Source organism: Strongylocentrotus purpuratus, unplaced genomic scaffold (genome assembly GCF_000002235.5).
Source record: "Strongylocentrotus purpuratus isolate Spur 01 unplaced genomic scaffold, Spur_5.0 spur5_scaffold_4, whole genome shotgun sequence".
In the NCBI taxonomy this organism is placed as follows: Eukaryota; Metazoa; Echinodermata; class Echinoidea; order Camarodonta; family Strongylocentrotidae; genus Strongylocentrotus; species Strongylocentrotus purpuratus.
The window spans coordinates 33,728,698-33,756,576 of record NW_022145610.1 but is presented as its reverse complement, the minus strand read 5'-3'; the positions used below and the strand labels follow the sequence as shown (position 1 = coordinate 33,756,576).

Below are 27,879 nucleotides of genomic sequence, written 5' to 3'. Positions count from 1 at the left end.
ATGCGCACTGATACAACTGTAAACTGGTGTATTTACACATAAATACCACTGACCTCGGGTCATTGGTTTTGTTTCAAAGCCAATGACCCGAGGTCAGCTGTCTGCGCATGCGCACTGATACAACCGTAAACTGGTGTATTTCAGTAGCTTTATCCATCACCCATTGAAATGTGCAAACACTGTTGCCAAACTTGATATCGTATCTACAAATAATGGCATTGAAATTTCATGTGAGGTAGTTTTCGAAAGTCTCTGCAATGTGGTACTTGTAATTTCTAATCAGAACTGAATGAATGAAATAAAATTGAATGAAGTGAAAAGATAATTCATCGCCATTCTTGGTTGCGTTAGCTGCTCTTTAGTCCTAGCATATTTTCCAAATTAATTATAAATTGGATGAGTCAAAAGACAAATATTCACGTTCTTTCTTTTAGTCATGACGGAGAATTGCCACTAAGTATAGATGATCGTGATGTAGTAGATGGGAGCCCTTCGCTGCTTAAGTACACAGCCTTGAGAGGGTCGAGTGATTGTCTGGTTGTGCTGCTGAAGCATGTGGAGGATCAATCCACTATACTGAAACTCCTAGAGTGGATCTCGGCCGAAAAGAACCTTTCCAAAGTCCTTAAGGTTTGTGTCTATTTTCCTTTAAACATGTTGCTAAAATAAAAGAAACAGGGTATCGTTTCATGAAACTGTTATAGGTACAAGTTCTCTGACATCACATTGCAGTGCGTGTATAAAAACACACCGTTTCAATAGGATGCCGCAGCACTTTTGCTTGGACGGTACTAATGCCCTTTGTTTGGCAAGACATTAATCTACATTCGCCACTTTCCACATAGGTATGGTTACTGGCAGTATGCTACGAATGCTTTTAGAGCAGCTGGTCTATAAAGCCAGGGTAAAATAGCACTTTGTAGGTGCCTGAGGCATTCCCTTAGATAAATATGTACGCAATACAAATGCAGCTATTATCACCATTGTTATTTTTTTTAAATACTGTTCTGCTGGAGCAGAAAGCGACTGTTATAATTAGAAGAAATTACTTCGAAGTATAAATGTTAATTAGTGTACATTATATTGTGCTGTAAAATTGTATATGACGTGCAATAAGTCCGGACTGGGACCATAGCCCCGGTATTACAAGTTTATGTTTAATATCAAAAACCTGATGAAACAATGGCTATGATGAATGCATATGCAACGTAACATCTTATCATTACGATCTGACACAATATTAAATCATAGAAAATGTACATGCATGTACATGCGTTTAATCTTTTTTTTTCTCCCTTATCATTCAGGAGTTCCTGAACAAGTTTGACTATATCTCTATGGGTAACATCAATGACGACGAAATAGAACGAATCACACTCCTTTGTGCAGCTGAGGGACAAACAGAGTAAGATTCAAGGAAACTTTTAAAGGCCCACTGCACTACTTGTAGCTACTTGCGCCCTCTCTATATTAAACAATGCCTAATCGTTGACCATTGGTCCCCCATGATCCTCTTTTTCTTATGTTAACTGAGAGCTGAGTTGATGAGATAACCACCTGTCCAGTGACCTTGTAAGGCGGTCTAATCCCTCCTGTAAACTAGTACTAATAAGCTTTGACATGTTGAAACCACCATTAGCGCGCAATTCAGACCATGGCCGCAGGAGGAGCAAAAAAAAGGCCTACTGTGATTCAAACAGTCCAGTACGGATAGCACTTATTTTGTGGGGGAGGGGGATGGACAGGGCTTCTGAAATGTGTCTTCACTTCTTTCATTTCTGGTTGCAATCGTTCACTTATTCACTTTTAGCTAATAATATGACTAAGTTGGCTGCATTTCCTTTCTCTTCTTGGTCAGAAATCTGTCAGGAGGAATTGTTGTTTAAAGGCACACTGCCATACTTGTAGCTACTTGCTCCCTCTATATAGAAAACTTCCCCAATCGTTGCCTGTTGGTCCCCCATGATCCTCTTTTTCTTATGTTAAATGAGAGCTGAGTTAATGAGATAGCCACCTGTCACAGTGACCTCGCTGGCTCGCTGTGTGGTCTAATCCCTTCTTGCCCAGTAGTGGCGACGGCCTTTAAACCACACCTAGCATGGAGACCTAAATGTTCATATTGTAATTTTAATACATAATTATCAATTTATGTCATTCTTACTTTATCATCAATTGGAATCAACTAACATGAATTTACATGTTCCTGCAACCTCTTGTACCTCTTGTCTCTTATAGGAGTCTTCAACAATTCGTTGCTTGGCGCAAGGCTGCTTTCCTCTTCAAAGACGACCGAAATAACAATATTATGCACCTGATTGCGCAAGGAGGTCATCTGGATACTGCTAAAGCTATGCTGAAAAATGACTATGTCGAGTTCAAAAAGGGGTGAGTTTGTTCAGAAGGTGTCCATGGACTAGTCCATGGACATTGAAGCACAAGGTCCCTGTCCTAGTATCTTCGATAATTTGGATACGGCTAATACTAGGCTCAAGAAGGTCGATGCCGTGTTCAAAGAGGGGTATGTTCGTTCTGAAGATGTCTAGGTAGAGGTCGTTTAGAGAATAAGTCCATGTACTATGAAGCATCAGATACAGGGTTCAAATCCTCTCTCACGACTAATGCAGTTGTTGTCTACATAATTACAAGTGGGAGGCTGTTCAAAAGATTTGGAGCGAAATAAATGAATGCATAATCTCCAGGAGTCTAAGCTCCAACAGAGTAGAGCAGCTGGTAAAGACCAGTTGTGGAAACACCCCCCTCTCAAAAATGAAATGGAAGCTCTTATTACCATTCATGTGAAAGAATATGTTTTGACTAATACGTGATGATACAAATTTTGCCGAGAAACCGCCTACTAATTGATATATTTGGTAATTTATCTATTATCTATTATCTAATTGGACCTGATAGATATCGCGCACGTGTCGCGTAGTCCCATATACATCTTTTTGTATATAGTGCTTGTAACTTTACCAAGACTGGGCCAAATTTCTTATTATTTTGATGATTCCAGAACCTTGCAGTACACACCAAAACTTATATGCTAGATGATCAACCTTTTAACACAATGGCATGACCAGAACAGGTCTTTATCTTTAAAAGTAGCGTGTCTGTGTACTTCGTAAGTTATGTGAAAATATGCGCACTTTAAAAGATGATAATTCAGACCAATAGGGACTTGATCATTCACTGCTTGGTAAATAAGCAAAAGTATTTTGCATGCAATATTTTCGCCTCATTGGCAAACTAATATGTTTTCATTTTAAAAGGCTCATGATATAATGGGGAAAATTTGAGGAATTGGAAACAAGTCTTGCACAGGCTTTTTCTTTCACCAAATACAAACCTGACTCTTTTTTCTTTCTTCTCTCGACCAGGAATATGTTGGGACAAACTCCACTTCACCTGGCGATCAAAGGAGGTCATAGAGAATTGACCAAACTTTTCTTGAAAGGTGACAAGTCATTGGCAGGAGAAAAGGATGACTCTAAAGTGAGTGACTTTTTTGAATGGTCAGTTTTTCTGAAGTTATTCAATAACTGACTTTATTGTTGCGCAGAAAAGAAATCTTTGTTGTTGTTGTTTTTGTGAATTCGTTTCTTGTGGTGTGTGTGTGTGTGCGTGTGTGTTACTTACACGATTGCAGAGACTTTCAAAAAAAAACCTTAGCATCGTCCAACACCTACTGAAATGTGCAAACATTTCAATGAGGTATAACATGATGTCTATATCCAATAGGGCAGGGCTTCTCAAAGTCCGGACCGCAGGGCATGCCAATCTGGACCGCCTGGGGCAGAGTCTCTATAAATTCCTATTTTTTAAAGAAAATACCGAATTTTTATAGAGTAAAGGTATTCTAAAGGATTCTTAAAGATAAAGACCAGTTATGATCATGCGATTGCATTGTGAAAGAAACCTTGAGGAATCAATCAGAAAAGATTGATCATCTAGCATACAAGTATTGGTGTGTACTGCAAGGTTCTGGAGTCATCAAAATGATAAGAAATTTGGCCAAGTCTTTGTAAAGTTACAAGCACTGTACACAGAAAGATGTGTATGGGACTACGCGAAACGTGCGCTACACGTGCGCGATATCTATCCAGTCCAAATAGATATAATAATTTACCAACCAAATCACAGCGCAAGTAATGCGTATTGCCTGCATCAACGTATACATTCGGAGGGGGGGGGGTCCAATCAGCAGCGGCCCTCCCTTATTGGGCGACCTAAAAAGATGGAAATGGGAAAAAGAGAACGATGGAAGGAAAAAATGAAAAGAGAAAGAGAGAATAATGTAAAAGCGAAGAAAATAGAGGGTGAAGGAAAAGGAGAGAGAAAGAGAGAAAGAAAAAAAGGAAGAACATGAAACTAAAATTTACACTTACAGATTACATTCCCGACGAGTTGGCCCGATTGAATATTCAATAATTTGCTCCACATGTTTTGTAATGTTTCGTAATGTTTTGTAATACTGTAAAGCACCGGCTTAGGGCGCATAGCTAGGGACGCAGTGTCGCTTGACGCCGTGTCCATGTGCGCTCATGGCTGGTGCTTTGCTGTAAATGTTTTATGCTCACATATAGGTCTTTATAATCTTTTTCGTGTATATTTGTTTTCTCGTTAATGTTGTTTTTGTTGATTTTTCAAATTCTCGATATATATGTCATAGGTTGGGGCCCCAACCACAAGTTTGTATTCAAACTTCTTTAGGGGCTCAAACCCCATGTTTTTCTTTTTCCATGAATTATTGTATATGTATTTTTATGGTTGAAACTAAATTAAATCAAAATTGAATCAAATTTGCCTAAGAAGTCTGCGGACGAAAGTACAATCAGGCGCCGAAAGGCGCCGAAAGTAGGGGGCAGGGGGGCAGTTGCCCCCCCCCCTCCAGTCAAAAAAGTGTGGGGGGGGGCAAGACGCATTTCCCCCCCCCCCCCAAAAAAAAAAAAAAACAGTAAAGGAGTAAACATGGTTTGTATTTTCAATCCAAAAGAACGTAACAATAATAAAAACCTGAATTAGATAAACTTGAGTTCTGGTAAAAAAAGAAAATGAATTCTCACAGAATCTAACGAAACTTACACTGAATGTTCAAGATTACAAATAAATGTCATGTGCCAAACAATTTTGGAAGAAAGAGTATACTGGCTGAGTAATGAGCATAGAAAGATAAGGAAATCAGGGTAGTACTAGCCCCGACACCATGTGTGTTGTCCCATATTCATCTTTCTGTGTAAGTGATTGTTACTTTACCAAGACTCTGCCAAATTTATGATGATTTTGATGACTCCAGAACCTTGCATTACACACCATTACTTACATGCTATATGATCAACTTTTCTGATCCATTCCACACCTTTTCCTTCACAATGCAATCGCATTACCAGAACTCAAGTTTATCTTTAAATCACATATACAATTCCATTCAAAGAAAAAGGTAAGTTCACAGGAATTAAATTTCATAAACATTGCGCATGCCACCTATATGGTATTTATCAATAGAGGTCTCTATAATAGCGATACGCGCATATCGTGGACATATTGTGCGAGGATGGGAAAGCGTATCCGTTTTTTTATTATAGGAGTGAGAAGACATTGAACGCTGGCGTACTGATGGGGGTGTATTTCTTATTCGAAACAAGTGATTCACAAATGTTGATGTTGTGACATGATTTTCCGGCATTTTTTCTCCATTTTTTTGTAAGTCATACCTTTTTATGCGTTTGTTAGAAAAAAAGAAATTCCCAAATTACATTCAGGCGAAAATACGCTTATTTAGAAGCCTTTATGTCATGGTCTGCAAAGTGGCTGGGCTCGAGCCCCCCCCCCCCCCTCCTTTTTGAAAAAGTATGTTATAGAGAAAAAGAAAGAAAGACAGAGACAAAAATAAGTGACCTGCCAATGTCACAAATAAGGTATAAAAAATGCTCATCTGACTGTAATTAAATGCTTAAACCCCCAGAGCTTACGGGGGCTTCTCCCCCGGACCCCACCAAGGGACCTAAGGCGGTCCCCTAGATGCTCATCTGATCGTAATTAAATACCTAAAACCCTAGGGCTTCCAGGGGCTCTGCCCCTTGGACCCCACCAAGGGCTCTAAGGCGGGCCCCTGGATGCTCATCTGACCGTCATAAAATACCTAAAACCCCTGAGCTTCCGGGGGCTCTGTCCCCTGGACCCCACCAAGGGCCCTAAGGCGGGCCCCTGGATGCTCATCTGACCGTAATTAAATACCTAAAACCCCTGAGCTTCCGGGGACTCTGTCCCCTGGACCCCACCAAGGGCCCTAAAGCGGGCCCCTGGATGCTCATCTGACCGTAATTAAATACTTAAAACCCCTGAGCTTCCGGGCGCTCTGCCCCCTGGACCCAACCAAGGGCCCTAAGGCAGCCCCTGGATGCTCATCTGACCGTAGTTAAATATTAAAATCTCTGAGCTTCTGGGGCTCCCCCCCCCCCTTGGAACACGTCTATGGCCTTAAAGAGGGCCCCTGGATGCTCATCTAACCGTAATTAAATACCGAAAACCCCTGAGCTTCCGGGGGCTCAGCCCCTTGACCCCCCCCCCCTACCGAGGCTCATGCCCTGGAACCCACGCCAATTTACGCTCTACCTTATCGATAATACTCCACTTTGAAAAACGTTCCGCGGGACCTGCATGTAACGTGTAAGACTGGTGGTGATGCAGATTTTTCTTCTGCCCCCCCCCCCTTCCGAACTTTTGTTTTCATTACGTCACTGCCCCTGGAAGGTGAGCCCCCTGGAATGTTAGCCCCCTGGAATATTTGCCCCCCCCCCCATCCCAAACTGCTTCCGGCGCGCCTGAGTACAATAATACAAAAACAAAAGTTCTAGAAAATTGTTTTAAGAGAGAAAGAGATGTTTTTTCTTAGTGACTTTTAAGGAGGAAATTACAATTTGTATTGATCGTGACGACTATTTTGAATTTCCTAATTTTAAAAAAATTCAAGAACTTCCCTGGGGCTTCGCCCCAAGACTCCCGGCAAAGGCTCTCCCCCTGCAGCCCATCCGTAAAGATAGAAGTGGTTCCAAAGACAACCTTTTGTTGTATAAAATTAGAGAGAGTGTGAGACAGTTAAAGGCCCAGTGCACTACTTGTAGCTACTTGCGCCCTCTATATAACAAAAAATACCTAATCGGTGACCATTGGTCCCCCATGATCCTCTTTTTCTTATGTTATTTGAGAGCTGAGTTGATGAGATAACCATCTGACCAGTGACTTTTCAGGATGGTCTAATCCCTCCTTTACACTAGTACTGATGAGCTTTAAAGCTTCTAACAACCACTCCCGTGGACCTTTTATTAATCGCACAATTTCTTGCTGTCTGCTGCCTCGAGATCACTGGAGCGAAGAAAGGTAATAATGTATAGCAAGAATCCCTGTTCAGTGAAGGATTCATCCTTTTTATGCAGATGCTTCTTCTACCTTTCTTGACCAGAAGTGCCTTTCAAACTCAATGATGTGGGCATCATACTATTGAATGTTGTGTCTAGTATTAAGGGCATGTTCTGCTACTTGCTGCCTAATCTGAGGGTTTTTTGTGCTCTTAAAAAGAACACACAATAGGGGCAATGCAATTTAAATATCAAGGGATGGATTAGAGTGTACTTCGTAAATGAAATGAAAGGGCAATTTTACTTTCAAGAGCGATAAAAACTCTGATCTTTCCCTTGAAATTTAAATTGCACTGCCCGCATTGTGTGCTCCTTTCAAAGAGTACAAAAAGTCCTTAGATTGAACATTCCATCACCTAAAATTGTCTTTAAGAGAGAAAGAGAGGTTATTTCTAGAATGAAATGAAAGAGCTATTTGACTTTCAAGAGCACTTTCATTTTATTTTAGAAAAAACCTCTTTTTCTCTCTTAAAGACAATTTCTCTCTTGAAAGTCAAATAAACTCGAGAGCATCCTGCAGCTCCGCCCCTAACCATCGGCAGAGGCTATGCCAGGCCCCTCAAGCTCTGCCATGTTGTATGGATCCATTAGAAAGCGAAGTAAGCCCACTCAATGATTAATATATAAACATATATATATACATATATATATATATATATATATATATATATATATATATATATATATATATATATATTCAAACGTCATAGCGATTCATTTTAATAAAAAATCCACGTAAAAGGCATTTTGAAAGTTTAAAGAAAATTTCTTCAAATTCCAGGAAATTGGGTGTACTTTTTCAGATAACTCTACACGAGTGGAAGCACTAGCGGCTCTGTTTTTTTTTTAACTGTAACAATTCTATTTGGATCAGATATAAACCAAAAACAAACCTCATCATCTACAGTGTACAAGTGTTTTTCGGGCCTTACAGCTTTCATAGAAATCACTGCTTGACCGTCAAAGAAAGAGTTTGAGAACCACTACAAAAGGGTATTAAAATTACCATTAGTTGATTTCTCCGATCGTGTTTGTCGTCTTAAGATACAAAAGGATACTTGTATAGGCCCGCTCAAGTTCAAAGTCATGTTTGCCACTCTCCACCCAGGTGTTAAATGGGTTCCGGTAAAAGCAAATTTGTTGATGCTGTGAGCACTGAAGTCACTAGCTTTATTCGGGGTAGTATACCCAAATCATTATTATCGTCATCATCATCATCATCATCATCGTCGTCATTATTATTATTATTATTATTATTATCATTCTTATTTTTGTTGTTTTTGTTTTGACTTGTTGCTGTGTTTACCATAATTATTATTATCATATTATTAATAATGTTGCCATCGTTCCAGGTGACTCCACTTATGTATGCGTGTCAAAGAGGAGACCCGTTCAACGTCGACCTGCTTCTCAAACAGAGTCAAGATGAGATCAAGTTCTTCGACGACGATGACAAAGGTTTGAATTGCCTCGACCACGCCATCAACAACGGTCACGAGTAGGTTTTTATCTCGGCATTGTTTCACGGAGAATCCAATTGTCTCGTTTCGCTGACATCTTATTGAAACGTGCGTTATTATTATGTCAGAGGTTAATTGAGTATTACAGTAGAGAATAGTAGTAGAAGTAGTAGAAGTATTAGTAGTAGTAATAGTAGCTGTTGTAGTAGTGGTAGTAGTTAATTGCAATAGTAGTACATTGCAGTAGTGGTAGTAGTAGTAGTAGAAGTAGTAGTTGAAGAAGTAGTAGTAGTAGTAGTAGTAGTAGTAGTAGTAGTAGTAGTAGTAGTAGAAGTAGTAGTACAAGTAGTAGTAGTAGTAGAAGTAGTAGTAGTAGTAGTAAATTGCAATAGTAGTACATTGCAGTAGTGGTAGTAGTAGTAATAGTAGTAGTAGTAGTAGTAGTAGTAGTACAATAAGTAGTAGTAGTAGTAGTCGTCGTAGTATGAAACGAATGATGTAGGCCTAGCTCAAATCAGTTTGTCTAACTTTTCACATTGTATTTCAATAGGAGGGTAGCTGTGAAGTTGTTATCCCAGGAAGATTGGCGCAAACTTCTGACTCATTCAACAATAGAAGGAGACACCAGAACCACCCCTATGAGAAAACTCATCGAGACAATGCCAGGTATATCAATTTATTGTAGAGTAGTAAAGTAGTAGTCGAGTAGTAGTGGTGTCGAGGTCTAGTAGATACATGACCGAACTGTGAGTCACATTGTTCACGGTTCGAGTCTCAGCTGGGGCACCAACGTCCTTTCATAAGACATTAATCTACAATGCCACTCCCTATCCAGGATATAAATCGGTATATGTGAGGATAGCCGAAAGCAAGGGTGACTCCTATTGCCATTGCCCTATATCTATGAACGGTACAAAAAGGTAGAGATACTCCAAAGGAGTAAAGATGGTGAGATAATCATAACATTGTAAAGCATTTTAGAGAATCCACTTAATGCGCTATATAAAATACGTATTATTGTTATAACTATTAATATCATCATTATTATTATTTTTATAATTGTAATTATTATTACTGATATTACCATCATCATTATAATCATCATCACCGCCACCACCACCGCCAGCATTTTAACAGACCCTTTTCTATCCTTTCAGGCGTTGGTAAGTTTGTCCTGGACAAATGCATAACGAGGCTGAGTGACACCAGTACTGATTCCAAGGATACTTGTAAGATCAAGGTCGACTATGAGCTCCTGGAGGACTGGTTTTCACCTTGGATGGAGGATGATTCGCTCTGGAATAGTAATGATAGATAATATTATAATATCATAATTTCATAATTCAGGCCAATGTGCTATTTAGTATTCATAAAGTGGCGCGAGTTTATTTCATGAAAATAAAATAATCGCATTGGCAACATAGTAATGTTACATTGTAAAAGATATCGATAAAAGCTCTTGGGGGATATAAACTATTGGGATGTTCACACCGTGCAGAAGGTGCAAGGGATTTGAAAACGACTGTCTATGCCCCTCCCCCCCCCCCACCACACACACACACAAAACAAACAAACATAAAAACCGAATAGACTGTCATGTAATCAACCCCAATGAGACATTAATATAAACATGACAAATGCTAAAAGATCTACCCCTACCAATCAATTACCGAGTCGCTAACAAACATTGGGGGGAAAGGAGGGGGGGTGGGGTGGGGGGGGGGAGGCCTACCAAATGGAACGTGGATTACAAATTCTTAGGTGTATATAATTTTATGATGTAATGAGATATTTTAATATTATGATGTTATAATCTTCTGCGTACAATAATCATATTACAATCTGTTTCTCCGCATACTCTTTTTTTTATCATGTCAATTACACACTTTGGTTTGTGCTTTTTTATAATCTTCGACTGCATTCCCTTTCCGTTTTGGTTCACATTGTAATGTACTCTTGGATTTAATAACGGAACTCAACCTTTCTCTTCATATTTCAGCTCGGGGCCGGATGTCACTAGATACCATGGCAACGAGTGGGTATGAGATGATATTACATACATTTAGCCAAGGTGGCCCAGACGACACGAGTAGTGGCATAGGTACACAGGTAAGCATATCTCACAGATATTTTAGTGAGTTGTCTTTTTGATGATAATAAAAATGGCAATAATAATAATAATAATAATGATAATAATGATAAAGTGGGTTCTTGTATAGCTCTCATGTCTGTAAAACTGCACTCCTAGCGCTTCATTATTATTACCCCGGCTTTAAGCATGTCTGCCATTATGGCACTTGAGCATTTAAAGGAATTTATTCCTGCCATGTACCCCTTTACTTCACCTGGGTCAAGTGTGGCAAATGTAGATTAATTTCTTGGCAAAGGACGTTGGTGCCGTGACAGAGATTCGAACCCCGTACCCTGTGGTTCACAGTCAGGTGAATTATCCACTAGACCACAACGTTTACGTTCCTAAATATCACCGAAATTAATCAAATGATACATTTTGAGAATTTACCAGGAACCCTCTATCAAATTATTGTGTTCGTGAAAACGACTAAAACAAAAATAGTGGTACAATAACTGTAGCTTTTTCTTAAACCTTTTGTATGCCAATCTTCTTCTACAAGGTGTGGTTGAATATCTATGTCTAAAAAAAAGAAGTAATCATCTTATGCAATTTTTGAAATAATACGTAATCGGCGTTATGACTTCAATGTTGTCGTTTTCTGATTTCGAGGTTACTTGTAGTTATCCGAAGAGTCATAATGCCGAAAGTTCATGGATCAAACTTTTCATTGATCCTAAGGTCCATAAACCCGCAAGCTTCGATATTCGGAAGGGTCAAAAATGAAACGGGTATAATAACTACGAAACAAAACCCTATTGTAGTTTCTGAATTATGATTTTTGGAGTATGATAAAACTGCAGAATTACGAACATCCGGAGTTTACTTTAATTCCATGCTTGTATTGCTATTCTCATAGGGGTCCACCAATTTCCAAGACGATGGAACGCTGAAAGATAGTGCAAGGATCAACGTGACAGACGCCGTATACCGCGCACTTTACCATCCTTTACGACTCATGGTATCATAATTTGGACTTAAATGTGATTTTGTTGTGGTTTGATAAATGGGCAAGTCGGAGGTATTTTGGTCAATTTGGTGTCCCATCCGTTACCAAGTATTGATGTGTGATACAGTAGAAATTCGTTTTGAAGAGCTCTCATATAACAGGATACCTGATACATGTATAACAAGGTAATTTCATGGTCCAATGTAACGAGTTTCCACTGTAGATCAGAACGGACAGAGTAAGGCATTGTTGAATCATCCTGGTCTGTCGTCCGCTTGATGTTCAGACGGAAAGCCACTCGCCTGCAATGAACCTGTACTCTCATTTTTAAATTTTTGTTGTATTTACGCACTGTTGTTGGCTTGATCAATTCACATGTTTGTCATTCCAGATCAAATCAGACAAGAGCCTAAGGATTTTGTTTAACCACCCAGTACTTTTTGTATTCTTACATGGATGCTGTTGGCTAAAACTCTATTTACATGTTATTCCAGATCAAAACGGACGAGAGTAAGGAATTGTTGAATCACCCTGTAGTGCGCTTGCTCTTAAGACACAAACAGAAAGCCACTCGCCTGATATACTGGGTCAATTTCTTCATCATCCCCACCCTCCTAATCCTCGTCACGGGCCACAGTCTCTTCATCCCTCCACCCTTCTACGTCCAGGCCGCTGGGGACGGCAGCAACTACACCTGGTTGGCCGATGGTCACACCAAGTGGCAGGACAACTTGGATCCGATCGCTTTGTTCCTCTTTGGGAAAGTTGGCACCTGGATCATCCTCACCCTGACTGTCATCTACTTCATGCTATTTGTAAGAAAAGACAAGGCTGCCGCAAACTGCTATTTTTTTAAATTTTTAATATAGGCCTACAGATAAGTGAGAACGCGCGTAGGACCATTGTTCCTTTTTCGTCCCTGTCAGGGCTCAAATTAATTTTTTGTCCACTGGGGCTCTTCCAACAACAAAAGAGCCCCGAGAGTCTTCTCACGGGGGTTCTTTTAGTACTGACGGGGGCTTTTTTTAAATACAAATTTCTATCAAATTGGTTCCCATGATATTCATATACTCTTTGCTATTTTATCATTATCATTTATTTAAGTCGGCATTTTCCCTCTGACAAACTTACACGTTACATAGGGGTTACTGACTTTCATCCCGTGTTGACATTCTCCTCGTTTCTTCCCGTTATGCACAATATTTCCTCCTCATCATTTAGAGCAACCTTATTTACATTCTTTTTTTAGTCTTTACCATCCTTCCACATTATCTTTGGTCTTCCTCTTCTTCTCAATATTGATTTACTGGTCGAGGTTAAAATAGTTGCTGATCTTTTGGAATCACCAGATTTCAGAGGATTCACGCTTTTCACAACGAAAAACTGCTCCATGTTTCGGTCCTTGCGCGATCGCCTCTAGCTCCATCAGATATGGGGCGGCAGCGTGCACACCAATAATAATAACACACATGAACAAAAATTGAGGGGGAGTTCAACCATTTCGTTTTGGGGAAGAATTATACACAGAATACCGAATAATCTGTCGGATTTCTTTGAGGTCGGTTGGCGATGTACCTCGGTCATGAGGCAAGCCATTAGTTTGATCTCAAAGAAAGTAATATTTGACTCTGAAATGATCATTACTTCATATTCTTTGTGATTTTAATGTTCTGTTTTTATTTTGTTTAAACAAATACTTGCTTCAAGTTTGATATCCTTTTTCAATAACAGTTTTTAAAAAATAAAGCTAATCATGAGTGTTTGTAGGATTTTTGTAGGGGGAAATGGTTCTTTAATCATGTTTCATAGAATATTTATCTCTGAAAAAGCGTATATATAGATGTACAGAAACTCTACGAAAACCACTATCAAATATGATTTTGTATAAATTTTGCAGGTGAAAAATTTATTTCAGGGTTTGTTATCCTTGTTTACTTTCTCTTGATCAGCTTTATCGCGTGTGGGTGTACAGACTCTCAACACTAAGCTCTATCCGGGGTCTTCTTAGTATCTTGCGTGAGATTGGCATTCAGGTATCAACTATTCTCTTCATCCTCCCCGGATTTAGTGATCAAAAGTATCATGACGTCACACTAAAGGCCGTGAGTATATTCTCTATATTGATATGAAAGTGAACCAATCACCAAACAATGTTTAGCTTCGTTTGTTAGAAGTTCCATGGCGTAACACTATATTAAAAATATGAGCTCCCGCAAATAGCACTTCTGTAAAGAGATTTTCCTACTATGTCCAATTTGCAAACCAACAAAATAGAAAGGTTAAATTCCAACGTCATTTGAAAGATAGTACTAATTTGGTCCTTCCCTCAAAACGAAATGGCTTGAAATTGTCTTTTAGTGGAAAAAATAACATGCATTAGTTGTCAAATCGACTTTAGTGATTACAATCAAATCAATTCAGACCCTTGTACCAAATGGTCGTACGCTTTGTGCTGCGCGAAGGTTCAATCAGTTTAATTTTGGCCATTACAAGAAGTGTGTTATTGATGTAGACAAATGCTCATATACCATTACAGCTCATTTTATGTATGCTATTACCAAATGAAAAAAAAAGAAGTCAGTCAGTCACTCGATAGTGCCTGACAGCGAAGTCTCGAAAGTAAACGGGTTTCCTTGCATAATTTGAATTATAGGACGATGCGAACGTTTAAATTTCACAGATAGGACATACGTGACATGAGTGTTAAGGTTGGCTGCAAATGGGACATAGTACCTTTAAAGACACCCTCAATCGTGTGAGTAGACCTAATTAAAATGTCTATGGAATAGACTTCTAGTACTCCATGCATCCGTACACGCTTGCATAGTCTAGTTCTGGACCATATATTGATTTTTGTTATTCGCCGACTATAAACGTAAAGCCGAGTGATAGCGCGATCCTTAAGGCCCGGTCACACAGCCCTCCACGGGCGTATCGCGGCCGAATCACGGCCAAAAATTTCTGCCCGTGAAGCAGACGCTGTTGGACGCTTTGAGGTCGCGATAAAGACGCGATACAGCCGTACTTTACCCGTCGTTACACGCGGTAAGAAATTCACACGCGGTTGGCCGCGCGAAAAAGTTTTGGGCTGCCCAAAAATTTAGACCGCGGGTAATCGCGGGCGGTACACGTGGTACACACGCGGTAAAGACGCGGTACAGACGCGGAACGAACGTGCTAGGACGTGCTACGGCCGCGGTTAAGACGTGGTTACACGCGGAATTGGACGCGAAATTTTAGCGGGTAATCGCGGGTGGAGCACGGTCATAGCACGTTTGTTCCGCGTCTGTACCGTGTTGTTATCACGTGCATTAGCGTGTGTACCGCGTGTAAGCGTGGTAGGCCGCGGTACCGCCGCGCTTCACCCGCGATAAGGACGCGGAACAGTCGCCGACGTCTGTTCCGCGGGCATACCACGGGTAAACCGCGGGTAAGCCAATTTTGCACATTTTTCCACCACGGGCAAACGCGGGCAAAACAAAATCGCGAAATTTTACCCGCGATACAGACGCGAAAGGCTGTGTGACCGGGCCTTTAGTGACTGCGCGATCCCCACAAACAGCCGGCGGTTTGTGGGGATCGCGCACAGAGTTCTGTGGGATCGCGCAGTCACTAAGAATCGCGCCATCACTCGGCTTAACGCTTATAGTAGGCGAATAACAAAAGTCAATATAGGGTCCAGGGGTGGTATTCTGAACATTGTTGTAAGTTTTGTGTTATCTTTTGTTGTATCTTCCAGAGATAACACAGCGCTAATATTGTTGTAAGTTGGTATTCTGAACATTGTTTTATCCCTGTGGTTTTCACGAAGTGACGGTAGTGAAAAAAAATTGCATTCACTTTGCGTGACGATTTTCCTCACTACCGTCACTTCGTGAAAACAAGGACGGTGTTATCTCTTGAAGGACCGCCTCTATCTTATCTTTGACCATTGATGACACGCCCATTTGTATGGACCCTACCGATCAAAATCTATTTTATATAAGCATGATAAGTAGATCAACCAATAGGAATACTTTATGCCATATCTGAAGATGCGCCTAGCGCATACTAATCTTGGGCGTAATTAGTTATTTGAGCACTTATTACGCGCGTCATCATTATGCGCTGTTGATTGTGGATCATGAAGACAAATCACGCTTTCACTATATTGGTTAAGATGAGAGCATGAAAATAGTTCTATCCTAGCATGTAATATCTTAGAAAGTTCTCATCTGATGTTTCCGGTCAACACACAATCTTCTTCTAACTCGTCTATTGGCACGAAGTTGGTTCTGGGCAAAAAATATTGCCGCCATTATATCACCACGAAAGATACAACAACCCCCTACCTGTTGTAAATATTGTTGTAAATACTATGCAAGATAAGATAAGATAAAAGATACAACAACTTTCAGAATACCAATTATCTCGACATATTATCTCCCGTGCGCATATGCAAATGAGAATTAAATGCCACTTTATTAATAATACGCACAATTACAAGCGCACCAAAGTATGAGCGCAGGCGCGGCCAATAAGATGAGAGAAAAGATACAACAAAAGATAACACAAAAGTTACAACAATGTTCAGAATACCAACTTTATCTTATCTTCAAAGATACAACAATATTAGAGATAACACAGGGTTCAGAATACCGCCCCAGAATTAAAATAACGCTTGCATAAAATAGGGGCCAAATCATGGAAACCCTTGGGTTTCCTGTGCGCAGCATTTATTCCATTCTTTATTTCATCTGTTCTCCTCATCGGTTAGTCCATGCAATTATGTCTATGGTTAGTCCATAAAAGGCTGCATGAATTCTTTGTGGTTGGTTTATACCTTCCAGCTGCACACACATTATTTTTATTTAGGTGATTGGTTCACTTTCCTCATGTTTTCTCTCATCAAAACCAAATTAATATCAGATATAATCAGTGCGAACGTTCAATTTAAAGATTAAGTTGAGCACCGGTCAAATAATTAGGCCTATATTGTGTAGGAATAGAACTGTCTGAGAGCCATTGGGCATTGTTGATTATGTTGTACAATATGAATCCGTGTACTGTGCGATCTGTTTTAATCATCTTTGAATGGTACGGAATTGACTCAATCTTGCTGGAAGTTGAGCGCACTGCCCACAGAAGTGTGTATGGGACTACACAAGCGCGGATCCAGGATTTCTTAGGGTGGGTGGGTGGGGGGGGGGGCCCAAATTTCAAATTATGCGAGCCAAATATTGGTACGTAATGGGGTGGTATTCCGGTAGCGCGTACTAAGTTAGCGCGTGCTTAGTTAGTTCACACTTTTATGGAGTGCCTGTTGTGAACTAATTTACCCTGAACAGATTATTTTAATCCTTCAATGAAAAGCGTCCAAAAAATTAATTTTGCAATGAAATGGGAAGAAAAAGATAATATGAGTATGAACTGAATTTCAACAAAATCTTTCGTAGATTATCCTTGTCATGAATATTGAAGGAGGAAGATGAAACCTAGCATTCCATAGAAGTGTGAACTAAAATTCTTGTTTAGTCTGGACTTAGTCCCGGCTTAACTTATGAGAATACCACCCATGGTGACCAACAGTGACGTAATGCGGAGGGGGGTGGGAGTTTCTCCCTCCCTCCTCCGCGAACGCGGAAGTTTTGACGTTTCATTAAATTATTAGAGAAAGAAGACGATTCGTTGTACCCTTCTCAAAAATAATTCTCGTCTGAATTTAGTTTTTCCCCTCCCGCGCGAAGCGCAGAAAATTTTTACGATTTATTAAGTTATTACGATTCTTTGGAGAGTTCTCGACTCTTAATCCTCGTCTGAATTCAGGTTCCCCCCTCCCGCGCTTCGCGCGGAAGCTTTTTAAGTTTCCTTTAATCATTAGAGAAAGAAGACGATTCGTTGTACCGTTTTCGACACTTATCCTCGTCTGAAATCAGTATCCCCCCTCCGCGCGAAGCGTGGAAGCTTTTACGATTCATTAAATCATTAGAGAAAGAAGACGATTCGTTATAACGTTCTCGAAAATAATCCTCGTCGGAATTTAGTTCCCCCTACATCCCGCGCGAAGCGCGGAAGGTAACATTAAATCATTAAAGATTCGTATAACATTTCTCGCCTCTGAATCCTCGTCTGAATTCAGGTCCCCCCCCCCCTTCCGCGCTTTGCGCGGAAGCTTTGACGTTTCACAAGAAAATGTTACGATTTATTAAATTATTACGATTCTTTGGAGAGCTCTCGACTCTTAATCCTCGTCTGAATTCAGATCCCCTCCCCCCCCCCCCCTCGCGCGAAGCGCGGAAGCTTTTACGTTTCATTAAATCATTCGAAAGAAGACGATTCGTTGTACAGTTCTCGACTCTTAATCCTCGTCCAAATTCAGGTCCCCCCCCCCTTCCTGAGCGAAGCGGGGAAGCTTTTAAGTTTCATAATATTATGAGAGAAAGAAGACGATTGGCTGTACAGTTCTCGACTCTTAATCCTCGTCTGAATTCAGTTTCCCCCCCCCCCCCCTCTCCCCTCCTGAGCGAAGCTTTTACGTTTCATTAAATTATTAGAGAAAGAAGATGATGCGTTGTACCGTTCTCTATCTTAATCCTTTTTTCAAAGGTGTTCTTTGTCTGCTCCTTTTTCTTCCTACGTCCTCTTCCGATTTGGGGGGACCGCCCCCCCCCCCCCCCCCCTGGCTACGCGCCTGCGGTCAGATAAACACATTTTGATACCTTGTCCGACCCCGCAAGCTCAGGGGTTTAAGGCCTTTAATTAAAGGTATTACAAAGTTTTAGTATTGGGTCATGAATTTGGTTCAAATTAACATATTGGAAGCATATGCGTTCCTACAATATACATTGATCGTTGACGCGGTTGAAATCGAGTCTAAAGTTACGATATTATAAATAATAAACTCTTTATGTTGTATAGCTCCCTCTCAAGGTCAAGATATTAATTTAGCTATGAAACAATGTTTCTTGACTAAAATAAACCGATTAGCTATTCCCGTTTGGAAATTATATATCCCAACTACATATTCTGAGATTTTCATGGTCGCAGCTATCATTGTACGGTCATAGGCGCTATTTGAAATTTATCAAAATTTACCGGGAGCACCGGTAAATTTTTATATTCAATTTTTCTCGAAAACAGAAGTGTTTTAGGGGCTAATTTGTTTAGTGCTTATAATACATCCACAGGGGCATCCAAATATATCAAAATTGTAAAGATTCACTATCCACCCAATTTTCAAAATTTCCCAAAACTTTGTATTACCTTTAAGGTCAGATGAGCATTTTTTTGTATACCTTAATATTTTATGACACTGGCAGGTCACTATTTGGCGTGGGTTCCAGGGGGCGGAGCCCCAAAAAATCAGGGGTTTTAGGCATTAAATTACCGTCACATGAGCATCTAAGGGCCCGCCGTAGGGTCCTAGGTGGAATCCAGGGGCAGAGCCCCCGGGTGCTTAGGGGTTTTAGGCATTTAATCACGGTCAGATGAGCATATTTAGATGCCTCATTCATTTTTAACACTGGCAGTTAACTATTTTTTCTTCCTTGCTCTCATTCTATTTTATTTCTCTTTAATATACTTTTTCAAAAAAGTGGGGGGGGGGGGGGGGAAGGAGCTCGAGGCTCCCAATCCCCGCCCCACCTCGGGCCTGACATGTAGGAATCTCAAGAATCATATTTCTTGCCTGGCTGTAAATTTAGTAATTTGTCATTCTCCAACAAACACATACAAACGTATTTACTAAAAAGTGAGGAAAAATCTCGGAAATTATGTCATTTCTTTCCCTTTCCTTCCTTCTCTCTTATTTTTTTGATTTGGGGGGGGGGGGGGGGGTTAACAGCCTAGGAGGCAAGGCCCTTTCGGCCCCCCTATCTCCTTCTTCCCCCTTTTCTTTTTTTCTTCCTCTTCTTTCTTTCTTCCTCTTCTTTCTTTCCCTTCTCTTCTTTCTTTCCCTTCTCTTTCCCTTTCCCTTTTCCTTTTTTCTCTCTTTTTTTTTTGCGGGTGGGGGGGGGGGGGGGCCAAGGCCCGCTCGCCCCCCCCCCCTGGATCCGCGCCTGGGACTACACACACAAGTGGTATGAATATTTGGTTCAAACCTTATTCAAAGCTTATTTTCGACATATTTCGAATATGGGGGCACTTCTGGAGTACACCTTTTCAGGGGCAAATCTTTTACTTATTCTTACAAACTAACATAAAACGAATGAGAGAGCTCAAAAATATTTGTTTACCCAGAACTCAACCTTGTCAGTATATATATATTCGAGAAGAGTGAAACCCAACAAACATGAGCTGATCATCTTATTAGAATCTGTCCGCCAGTTAAAAAAATTCTTGAAATTACCCCTGTTTGATTAAATAGCAAGGAAAGCAATCTCTCCGAAGTTTTCAGTTTCCTTGATAGCCATTTTCACATGGGAGCTGTCATTTTGATTGAAATAGTGATGTTGGGTTTCATTTTCCTATAAATGGACACAACTTGTGGTTTCTGTTTATTTTTAGGAATGGCAATGGCAACTGGGTGCATTTGCAGTGTTCCTGGCATGGTTCAACTTTATCCTCTCTCTCCAGACCATCCCATTCCTCGGAATATACGTCCTCATGTTCTTAGGTAAATACAAAATATATCACTACCAGTCACCAATACATGTAAAGGATCCACAGGGAAGGGCGACCACTTCTAATTTTTGCTCACACCCTTTGGGGTCACCCCAGTTGCCGGTCTCGTAAAACAAAGCTTAGCAATTGATCGTACGATGGATTGTTTTGATCACTGTGTGCAATCAATCGCAAAATTCAATCGTTCAACCAATTGCTAGGCTGTGTGCTACGAGTTTAAGGAGACGGACAAACACAGAAAATACCTTAACAAAATATAGAAAAGAAGACAATTCCACGAGATCCAAGAAACATACGGCGTGCGCGACCTACAGCTCCTAAGACTGATAAATAAAAGAATTCGTTCGAAAAGGAAGATAGAAAACTTAGGTCTTGTAGGCTGTAGCCTTTCCCAAAGCACGTACACTCTTGGAAGAAAACGGTTCTTTATTAATTGTGTCCAAAAAATATCAATAGAGGTTCCACAAACAATACAAAAGGGATCTTCGTGTCACAACGGCTCCTTTGTAACAACCCAGTATTTGGGAAATGGTTATTTTGACCCATTACAAAAATCGGAATCGATATACATCAAGTAATTATATGAGGATGTATCATGGTGCACTCTTAATGGTTGTGGTGGGGGGGGGGGGGGGGTCATTAAAAATTCCCGCAGTCGTTTATTATTCATTCTATCAGAATAAAAAAATAAAAATGCCATTCCAGTCTCGGCTCCGTGGCCTGCGAATAACCTCAGCGATCGCCCTGACCGAGTTACTGAACACATATTTTCGTGGTATATCATTTCTCTTCCACAGAAGTACTATCTACTCTTCTAAACTTCATCTTGGTTGCCGGCATATTCATTTTGTCTTTTGCAGTTGTCTTCTGCATTTTACTCTCAAATCAGGTATTCCGACATTATCTTTAAATATACAATGAGGGTTCTAGGACACCTACCCCTGGACATCCACCCCCTAGGGCATTCACCCTCTAGGACGATTACCCCCCGGCACAACTACCCCCCGACTACTACCGCCAGACAACTACCCCCTAGGACAACTACCCCTTAGGACAATTACCCCCGTACAACTATCACCCGGACAACTACCCCTCAGACAACTACTCCTACGACAACCAACCTCTAGGACAACTACCTCCGGACAACTATCCTAGGGGTTAGTTGTCCGGGGGTAGTTGTCCTAGGGGGGCATTGTCTAGGGTGTTTTTGTCCGGGGGTAGTTGTCCTAGGGGGTAGTTGTCTGGCGGTAGTAGTCGGGGGGTAGTTGTGCCGGGGGGTAATCGTCCTAGAGGGTGGTTGCCCTAGGGGTGGTTGCCCTAGGGGTAGTTGTCTAGGGGGTAGTGGACTTGGGTGGTTATCCGGGGGTGGATGTCCAAGGGATGGATGTCCAGGGGGTATGTGTCCGGATATGATACAATGAGAGTAATACAAAAAAATACAGTTTAAGTTTTAAAAGTGTCAATCGTTTTAGAGTGAAACTATAAATATACATCACTTACAGCCTTTCATACTAAAACAATTGTTTATCTGGTTGTGTGGGTATATGTATTCCCTTTTCATAGATTTTGTACCTGTCAGTTTTAATAATATTAGCGTGCTATCAGTATCGTATGGAGTCCCGCAGGGCAGCTTCCTCTCTCTGATCCTTCTCGTCGTATATGACTACTTATAATAAATCTATAAATTGACAAAGGAAATATAATTCAGTATTCTTGAAAATTTGACGACAGTGATCATTTTGACCTCACCCAGGCGGATGCTGAATACCGGAGGAGGGTCACTAGGCTATAAGGCAAATGAAAAGTCCAACCTACAGCAAGGAAAAATGGAAGCTAAACGATGATGATAATTCTTGATATATTTTATATAGGTACCTTTCCACACCCTGGCGGACTCCTTAGGCAAAACCCTAGCAATGATGACTGGAGAGATCGAATATAGTGGCGTTTTCCACAACCTTGACTACCTATACAAGCCGGTTCCATCTGAAGACTTCACAAGTATGGTCTTCTTTCCGATCTCCACGCATATCATATTTGTCATCTTCATCATCTTCATGCCCATCCTCATCATGAATCTCTTGGTAAGTCTTCGTGATAAAGTACTCTCTCTTTCATGTTTGACTTCTCATAAATGTACCTCAAAGTTAAACCACAACCTTTGTTACGGCCGTCTGTTTTTTTTAAAATATTTATTGGTTGTCACTCAAACTCAAACTGATGCGTAAATAATTTGATAGACATTGACATTGCCTTTGGCCCGAATTCACAAAGGAGGTTTACATTTAACCCATGGTTTCAACCTTCATTTACATAACCCAAGGGCCAAAACAAAAATGTACTCACTACCTCTCCTCTCCCCCCCCCCCCCCCCCCCCCAACTGAGCGACTTTTCGGCCGGCGCGATTTTCAAATTTTCGGGAGCAAAAGAAAACAAAAAGTCGGGCCCCCTCCCCTAAGAAATCCTGGATCCGCGCCTGGTTTAAACCATCGGTTAAATCTAAACCTCCTTTGTGAATTCAGACCTATGAGTCTATTTCTTGAAAGTCTTTGTGATCGTTTTTAATGTGTTTGTATTGTCCGTACTAAATTACGAATCTTTATATTACAGACCGGTTTAGCAGTTTACGATATCGAAGTAATTCAGACGAAGGCGAAGATGTATAAACGTACTCTGGAGGTAAGTCGACCAATCTGCTTGCTGAAAATCACTCACATAATAATGTACACTGCTCAAATATGAGTAAAAGGGACACTCGTGTGGTATCAAAATGTGGTCCGCAGTTTTGACATATATATCACTAATCTTTTTTATCTGAGGAAATTTAAGATAGATCCTTTTCATGTAACATTTCTACTCTTACATTTTTGTCCAAACTGACATCAAACATGTCAAAAGAAAGAAAAAAAGTTTTACCTTTTCCAGAACTCAACCTTTCTCTTCATCATTTCTACTTCAATGACCCATACTTGTAGGCTGAGGCGATCCTAGACCTTCAAGACAACAGGTTCATGTTTTTGTGGAAGAGCAGCATTATCAAGTCCCAGGTAATACCGGTCTGGACCAGGATCTCGCCTTGGTCCAAGCTCCTCTACAAATTGACTGGCTACAGGGAAACTCATGATCAGTTGGTCGTCTTTCTTGAGGAACTCGAGAGGACGGTAAATTCTGACACTTTGTTTGTTTGTTTTCCCTTTTCTTCTTGATTTTAAATTCTTCTGTTGGGGTCACTCCAGTAGACCAACATTCGATGAGACCGACAAAACAAATAAATGCATGCTTATAATAATAAATTGGATTAAAAGGAGATACTCTTGAAAGGTCCACTAGACCTAGACCCGCGAGACCAACACAATAGTGATCCCTCTCAACATGGCTAAAAGGCTATTGGTCTAGGGGGCTTGTGATGGAACACGGACTCAAAGGATTTATGTGAGTTCTAGCTTTAAACACGTTGTTGCAATTCAATGATGAAACAAAGGAGACATCCGTTTAACTCATGTTGGTTCCTTTATTGTGACGCTGTCGTGGATCATCATTGGAAAGTGAAGAGAAATTCAACAACTGTGTGGGATAATTCCTGCAAAATACAACAAATGAAAACACTAAATACATGTTCTTGCAATACGTTTAACACTTGGGAATCCAATTTCCACATATACTCAAGTTCCATTCTTGTGTCAGTAAATCTAAATTTTATAGTTATAATAATATGCCAACTTTCGATAAACCACGAATCTTTAAAGAAGCATAAATGCATAACCATAGACAACAGAATAATCAATAACATAAACAAGAAACTTTCTCAAGCGCTAAAACGAGACTATCATGAACTTATCACGTTATCTCTAAAATGATATTCATCCGCACATTAAATCGTGCGTGAAGAGGTTGTCGTAACTAAGATACCTTCACACGTACATACGCAAGTCAACATAGTTTGGTCTTAACTTATTCGAAGTCTATACTCATGCTCATAACTAAGTTAAATTCACATATCATCTTCCTGACAACCATCAATTTTAAACTACTTTATCTTTCACAAAGGAAAAGGTCTTCAAAACAGACCGCCTAAACTATCAATCAAACTTTCAACGAATCCATGTTCGCGATTCGTTTCACGTCACTACACACATTCATATAGGCCATCGCTTCCATAGTGCGACTGTAATCTCTACAACTTGCAACTACTTTCAGTGGCATTTTACAGCACTCTATTATAAAATATATAAATCAATGAATAAACATACCTTAAGGATTATCTAAAGAGTTCCCATCTCAACATAGAAATGCTGGAACTGCAAGCAAACTGCTAAACTGTTAGCGACTGTCGTCGCTGTTGGCGAACTGCCATTACGTAGATAACAACTCTCGTCTTCCCCTTCTTCTCCGAACTATTTCTTCTAGTCTCGTCACAAGTCTTAAACATAACTTTTAGAACAAAAAAAGAGTCATTCCGTGACAGGGCTGTCAGTCTCTTGTGCCGTCAGTCTAGTGAAACTATTAAAAAACGTTGTCAAAGGGCTTACAAGACCGACATTGTCGGTTACGTGGGCTGTCGGGCTATTGAGCGTCCGATCTCGTGACTTAACATTGTCCGAATCTTTCGTTTCCAGGAAGATGAGAGTGTTGAGTTCATCAAGACAACTGAAATGATGATAGAGGACATGGCAGAGGAAATGAATGACATCAGCAGAAAGTTGATGGGACTGTCAGAGAATGTCATCGATATCAAGACCCAGCTCAGCATGAAGCAGTGACCAGTATCCAAGAACTGAATGGTTTTATCTCACAAAAAGATAAAAAGCAAGAATTATTGTGCTCAGATACAGTTTAAAGATAACAGATGAGTTCTGATCATTCGATTGCATTTTGAAAGTAACTGTCCTGAAGCAATAGACCGGTTTACTGATCATTGATGTTTCTATCCTTGGGACCTAGTGACGACCAATTCCATTACCCTGATATTAATGAAGGAACTACAATACTTGGAATCCAGTCTGCATACATTATATGTTGCTATGCTTCGAACAACATTTAAGGTTGTCAAGAATAACCTTGTTTAAAAAGAGTGCGTACAATTTGAATATGCAGTACATAAGAATCGATGTACCCCGTTAAGTGAAGGGAGAGGGGTTTTGGGTAGATAGTGTATTAATTAAAGTAAAACTCATAATTTCAATTCTGTATAATAATATGTTATATGTCTCATTCTGAAGAAGAAAAAAGGAATGATTGTCCTAGTTTTTGCGTTGAAATAACTGTGTAGTGCGTTAATATTTGCCTATTATGTAATTGTGATATATTTTGGTCCTATACATTGTGAAATAATGAACAATGAATCATGTTGTATTTATGTTTGTCTATCAAATGATAAAGACATTAGTTATAATTATGTTGCAGTTTTGTATAAACTAGGACTATGGAAAATGTTTTGTTTTCATGCTATGTACGAACTAGAATTGGAGTCTTGAGAAATAAAATCAATAAATGCAAACAAAAGTTTTAGAATGATAAGAATCGGAAGAAATTTGCTAAATTTTGCTGGAAACACATACACCGCACGCAAGAATGTGTACATGGCACTACACGCACATGTGGCATAACAATTTGGGCCGAACCTTTAATCTATTTCTCGTCATATTTCCAAACTGACATAAAAAAATAATGAGAAAGCCCACAAATTATATTTCATAAATACCGGGACTCAACTTTCTCTTTCATGTGAAAAAAGATTCAGTAACAACAATGTTGTGCCCATATAAAGTTAAAGCGGACTAATCCAGAGAATATTTTGTTCTCTGTATCAATTATTCCATGCCGAGATTCTCTATGCATAATATGAGCTTCCAATGTTATTTCCGTAAAGAGATATTGCTAATTTCAATACACTCTCAATATACATAAAGGTGACTAATGAGAAGCCTATAGTCGACGCACCAGTACCCCCGTGCACTCGGATAGGTGTGCGTGGATCCCAGTTACACGGGAAATCCCTAAATGATGAGGTATAATTATGTATGATAAGTTTGAAGTACAAAGATGTTTTCTTATTAAATCACTATACCATGTTTAAGCAGCACTCTCGTAGATGTAATCACTCGCACAGTAGCTACGATGAATTGAAATTACAATATTTCAGTGAAAGAAAAAAAAATTAAGGCCTACCCACATGTCATAGGCGATTATTTGATATGAATGTGTATCTCTGTATGTAATAATAATAATAATAACAATATTTATGAAGCGCAACATATCCATCTCTAGATATGCTCAAGGCGCATACAAATAATTCAAATTAATATTCAACATACTTAAGATTAAAGAAATATTAAATGTTAACTTCCATTAGATAACACAACTTTATGGTGCCAAGGTACATACAATGCGGCACAGTGTGACTTTTTTTGTTTTGCATGCATTGTATGAAAAGAATATTGAAATTTAACAATATGCATTGAGCATCAGGTGAGTTTTAAGCCAGTTTTGAAAGTAGAAGGAGTGTTGGCCGTTTGAAGAGAGAAAGGTAACTTATTCCACAAAGAAGGAGCTGCTGATGCAAATACTTTACCCCCCCCCCCCAAATTTCTTTTAGTACGTATTTCTTTAAGCCTAATAATATGTGATGAACGTAAACCAGAACTACCTGCGGAGTGGGGCGATAGAAGGGATGAAATATATTCAGGAGCTAGATCATTTAGTGCACGATAGGTTAAGAGTAGAATTTTATAGATCACACGCTGTTGAACAGGGAGCCAGTGCAGAGATTTCAAGATAGGAGTGATTATGTGATGATCTTCTAGAGTTAGTTACATGGCGAGCAGCAGCATTCTGAACTTTTTGCAATCGGTTAATTTGGTTGGCTGGTAGTCGAAAGAGTAATGAATTGCAATTATCAAGGTGCGAAGTAACAAAAGCATGTACTAACTGTTGGGTGGATTGAGGTGAGAGATATTAATAAATGACTATTGGCAATTATTTCAATGTAATTTCTGTTTTCTTTGCGTATATGGCCCGTCACTAGCACATCTTTTCTGATAAATTAATGTACAAGTGTTTATCAATATTTGTTTTATTTAAACCATTTAAATTCTTGTTCGTTCTACTAAATGTGAAGCATGTTTATAATTTTTCTGTTCCTGTTATGCCTTCATGTAGCGGCTTACAGCGAAAGTCCATGTTTTGCTTTCCGTTATAACCTTAGTGAATCAAACAAGGAATGGCGTAGCCTCTTTGGCGCATAGGGGCACATGCTCCGTCCCCTCCCCACTAATGGAATTGTAGAAACGATAGAAAAGAAGAAAGAAAAAAAACGCAAAGAG

General features: G+C 39.9%; 1 protein-coding gene across 2 annotated transcripts in view; it reads left to right on the top strand.

Annotated features, from left to right (window-relative positions):
- LOC576285 (transient receptor potential cation channel subfamily A member 1 homolog) overlaps nt 1-27,535 on the top strand; it is a 37,876-nt gene extending 10,341 nt beyond the window's left edge. For both annotated transcript variants that reach the window (XM_030997022.1, XM_030997023.1), the window contains exons 9-25: nt 435-630; nt 1,308-1,405; nt 2,236-2,385; nt 3,378-3,492; nt 8,768-8,913; nt 9,426-9,541; nt 10,033-10,179; nt 10,875-10,984; nt 11,866-11,967; nt 12,450-12,770; nt 13,905-14,057; nt 20,440-20,548; nt 21,354-21,445; nt 22,428-22,640; nt 23,168-23,236; nt 23,533-23,718; nt 25,174-27,535. In XM_030997022.1, coding sequence (XP_030852882.1) covers nt 435-630; nt 1,308-1,405; nt 2,236-2,385; nt 3,378-3,492; nt 8,768-8,913; nt 9,426-9,541; nt 10,033-10,179; nt 10,875-10,984; nt 11,866-11,967; nt 12,450-12,770; nt 13,905-14,057; nt 20,440-20,548; nt 21,354-21,445; nt 22,428-22,640; nt 23,168-23,236; nt 23,533-23,718; nt 25,174-25,317 — 2,467 coding nt within the window. In that variant the 3' untranslated portion in view covers nt 25,318-27,535. The remainder of the gene's footprint in view (nt 1-434; nt 631-1,307; nt 1,406-2,235; nt 2,386-3,377; nt 3,493-8,767; nt 8,914-9,425; nt 9,542-10,032; nt 10,180-10,874; nt 10,985-11,865; nt 11,968-12,449; nt 12,771-13,904; nt 14,058-20,439; nt 20,549-21,353; nt 21,446-22,427; nt 22,641-23,167; nt 23,237-23,532; nt 23,719-25,173) is intronic.
- Nucleotides 27,536-27,879: the final 344 nt, after the last annotated feature.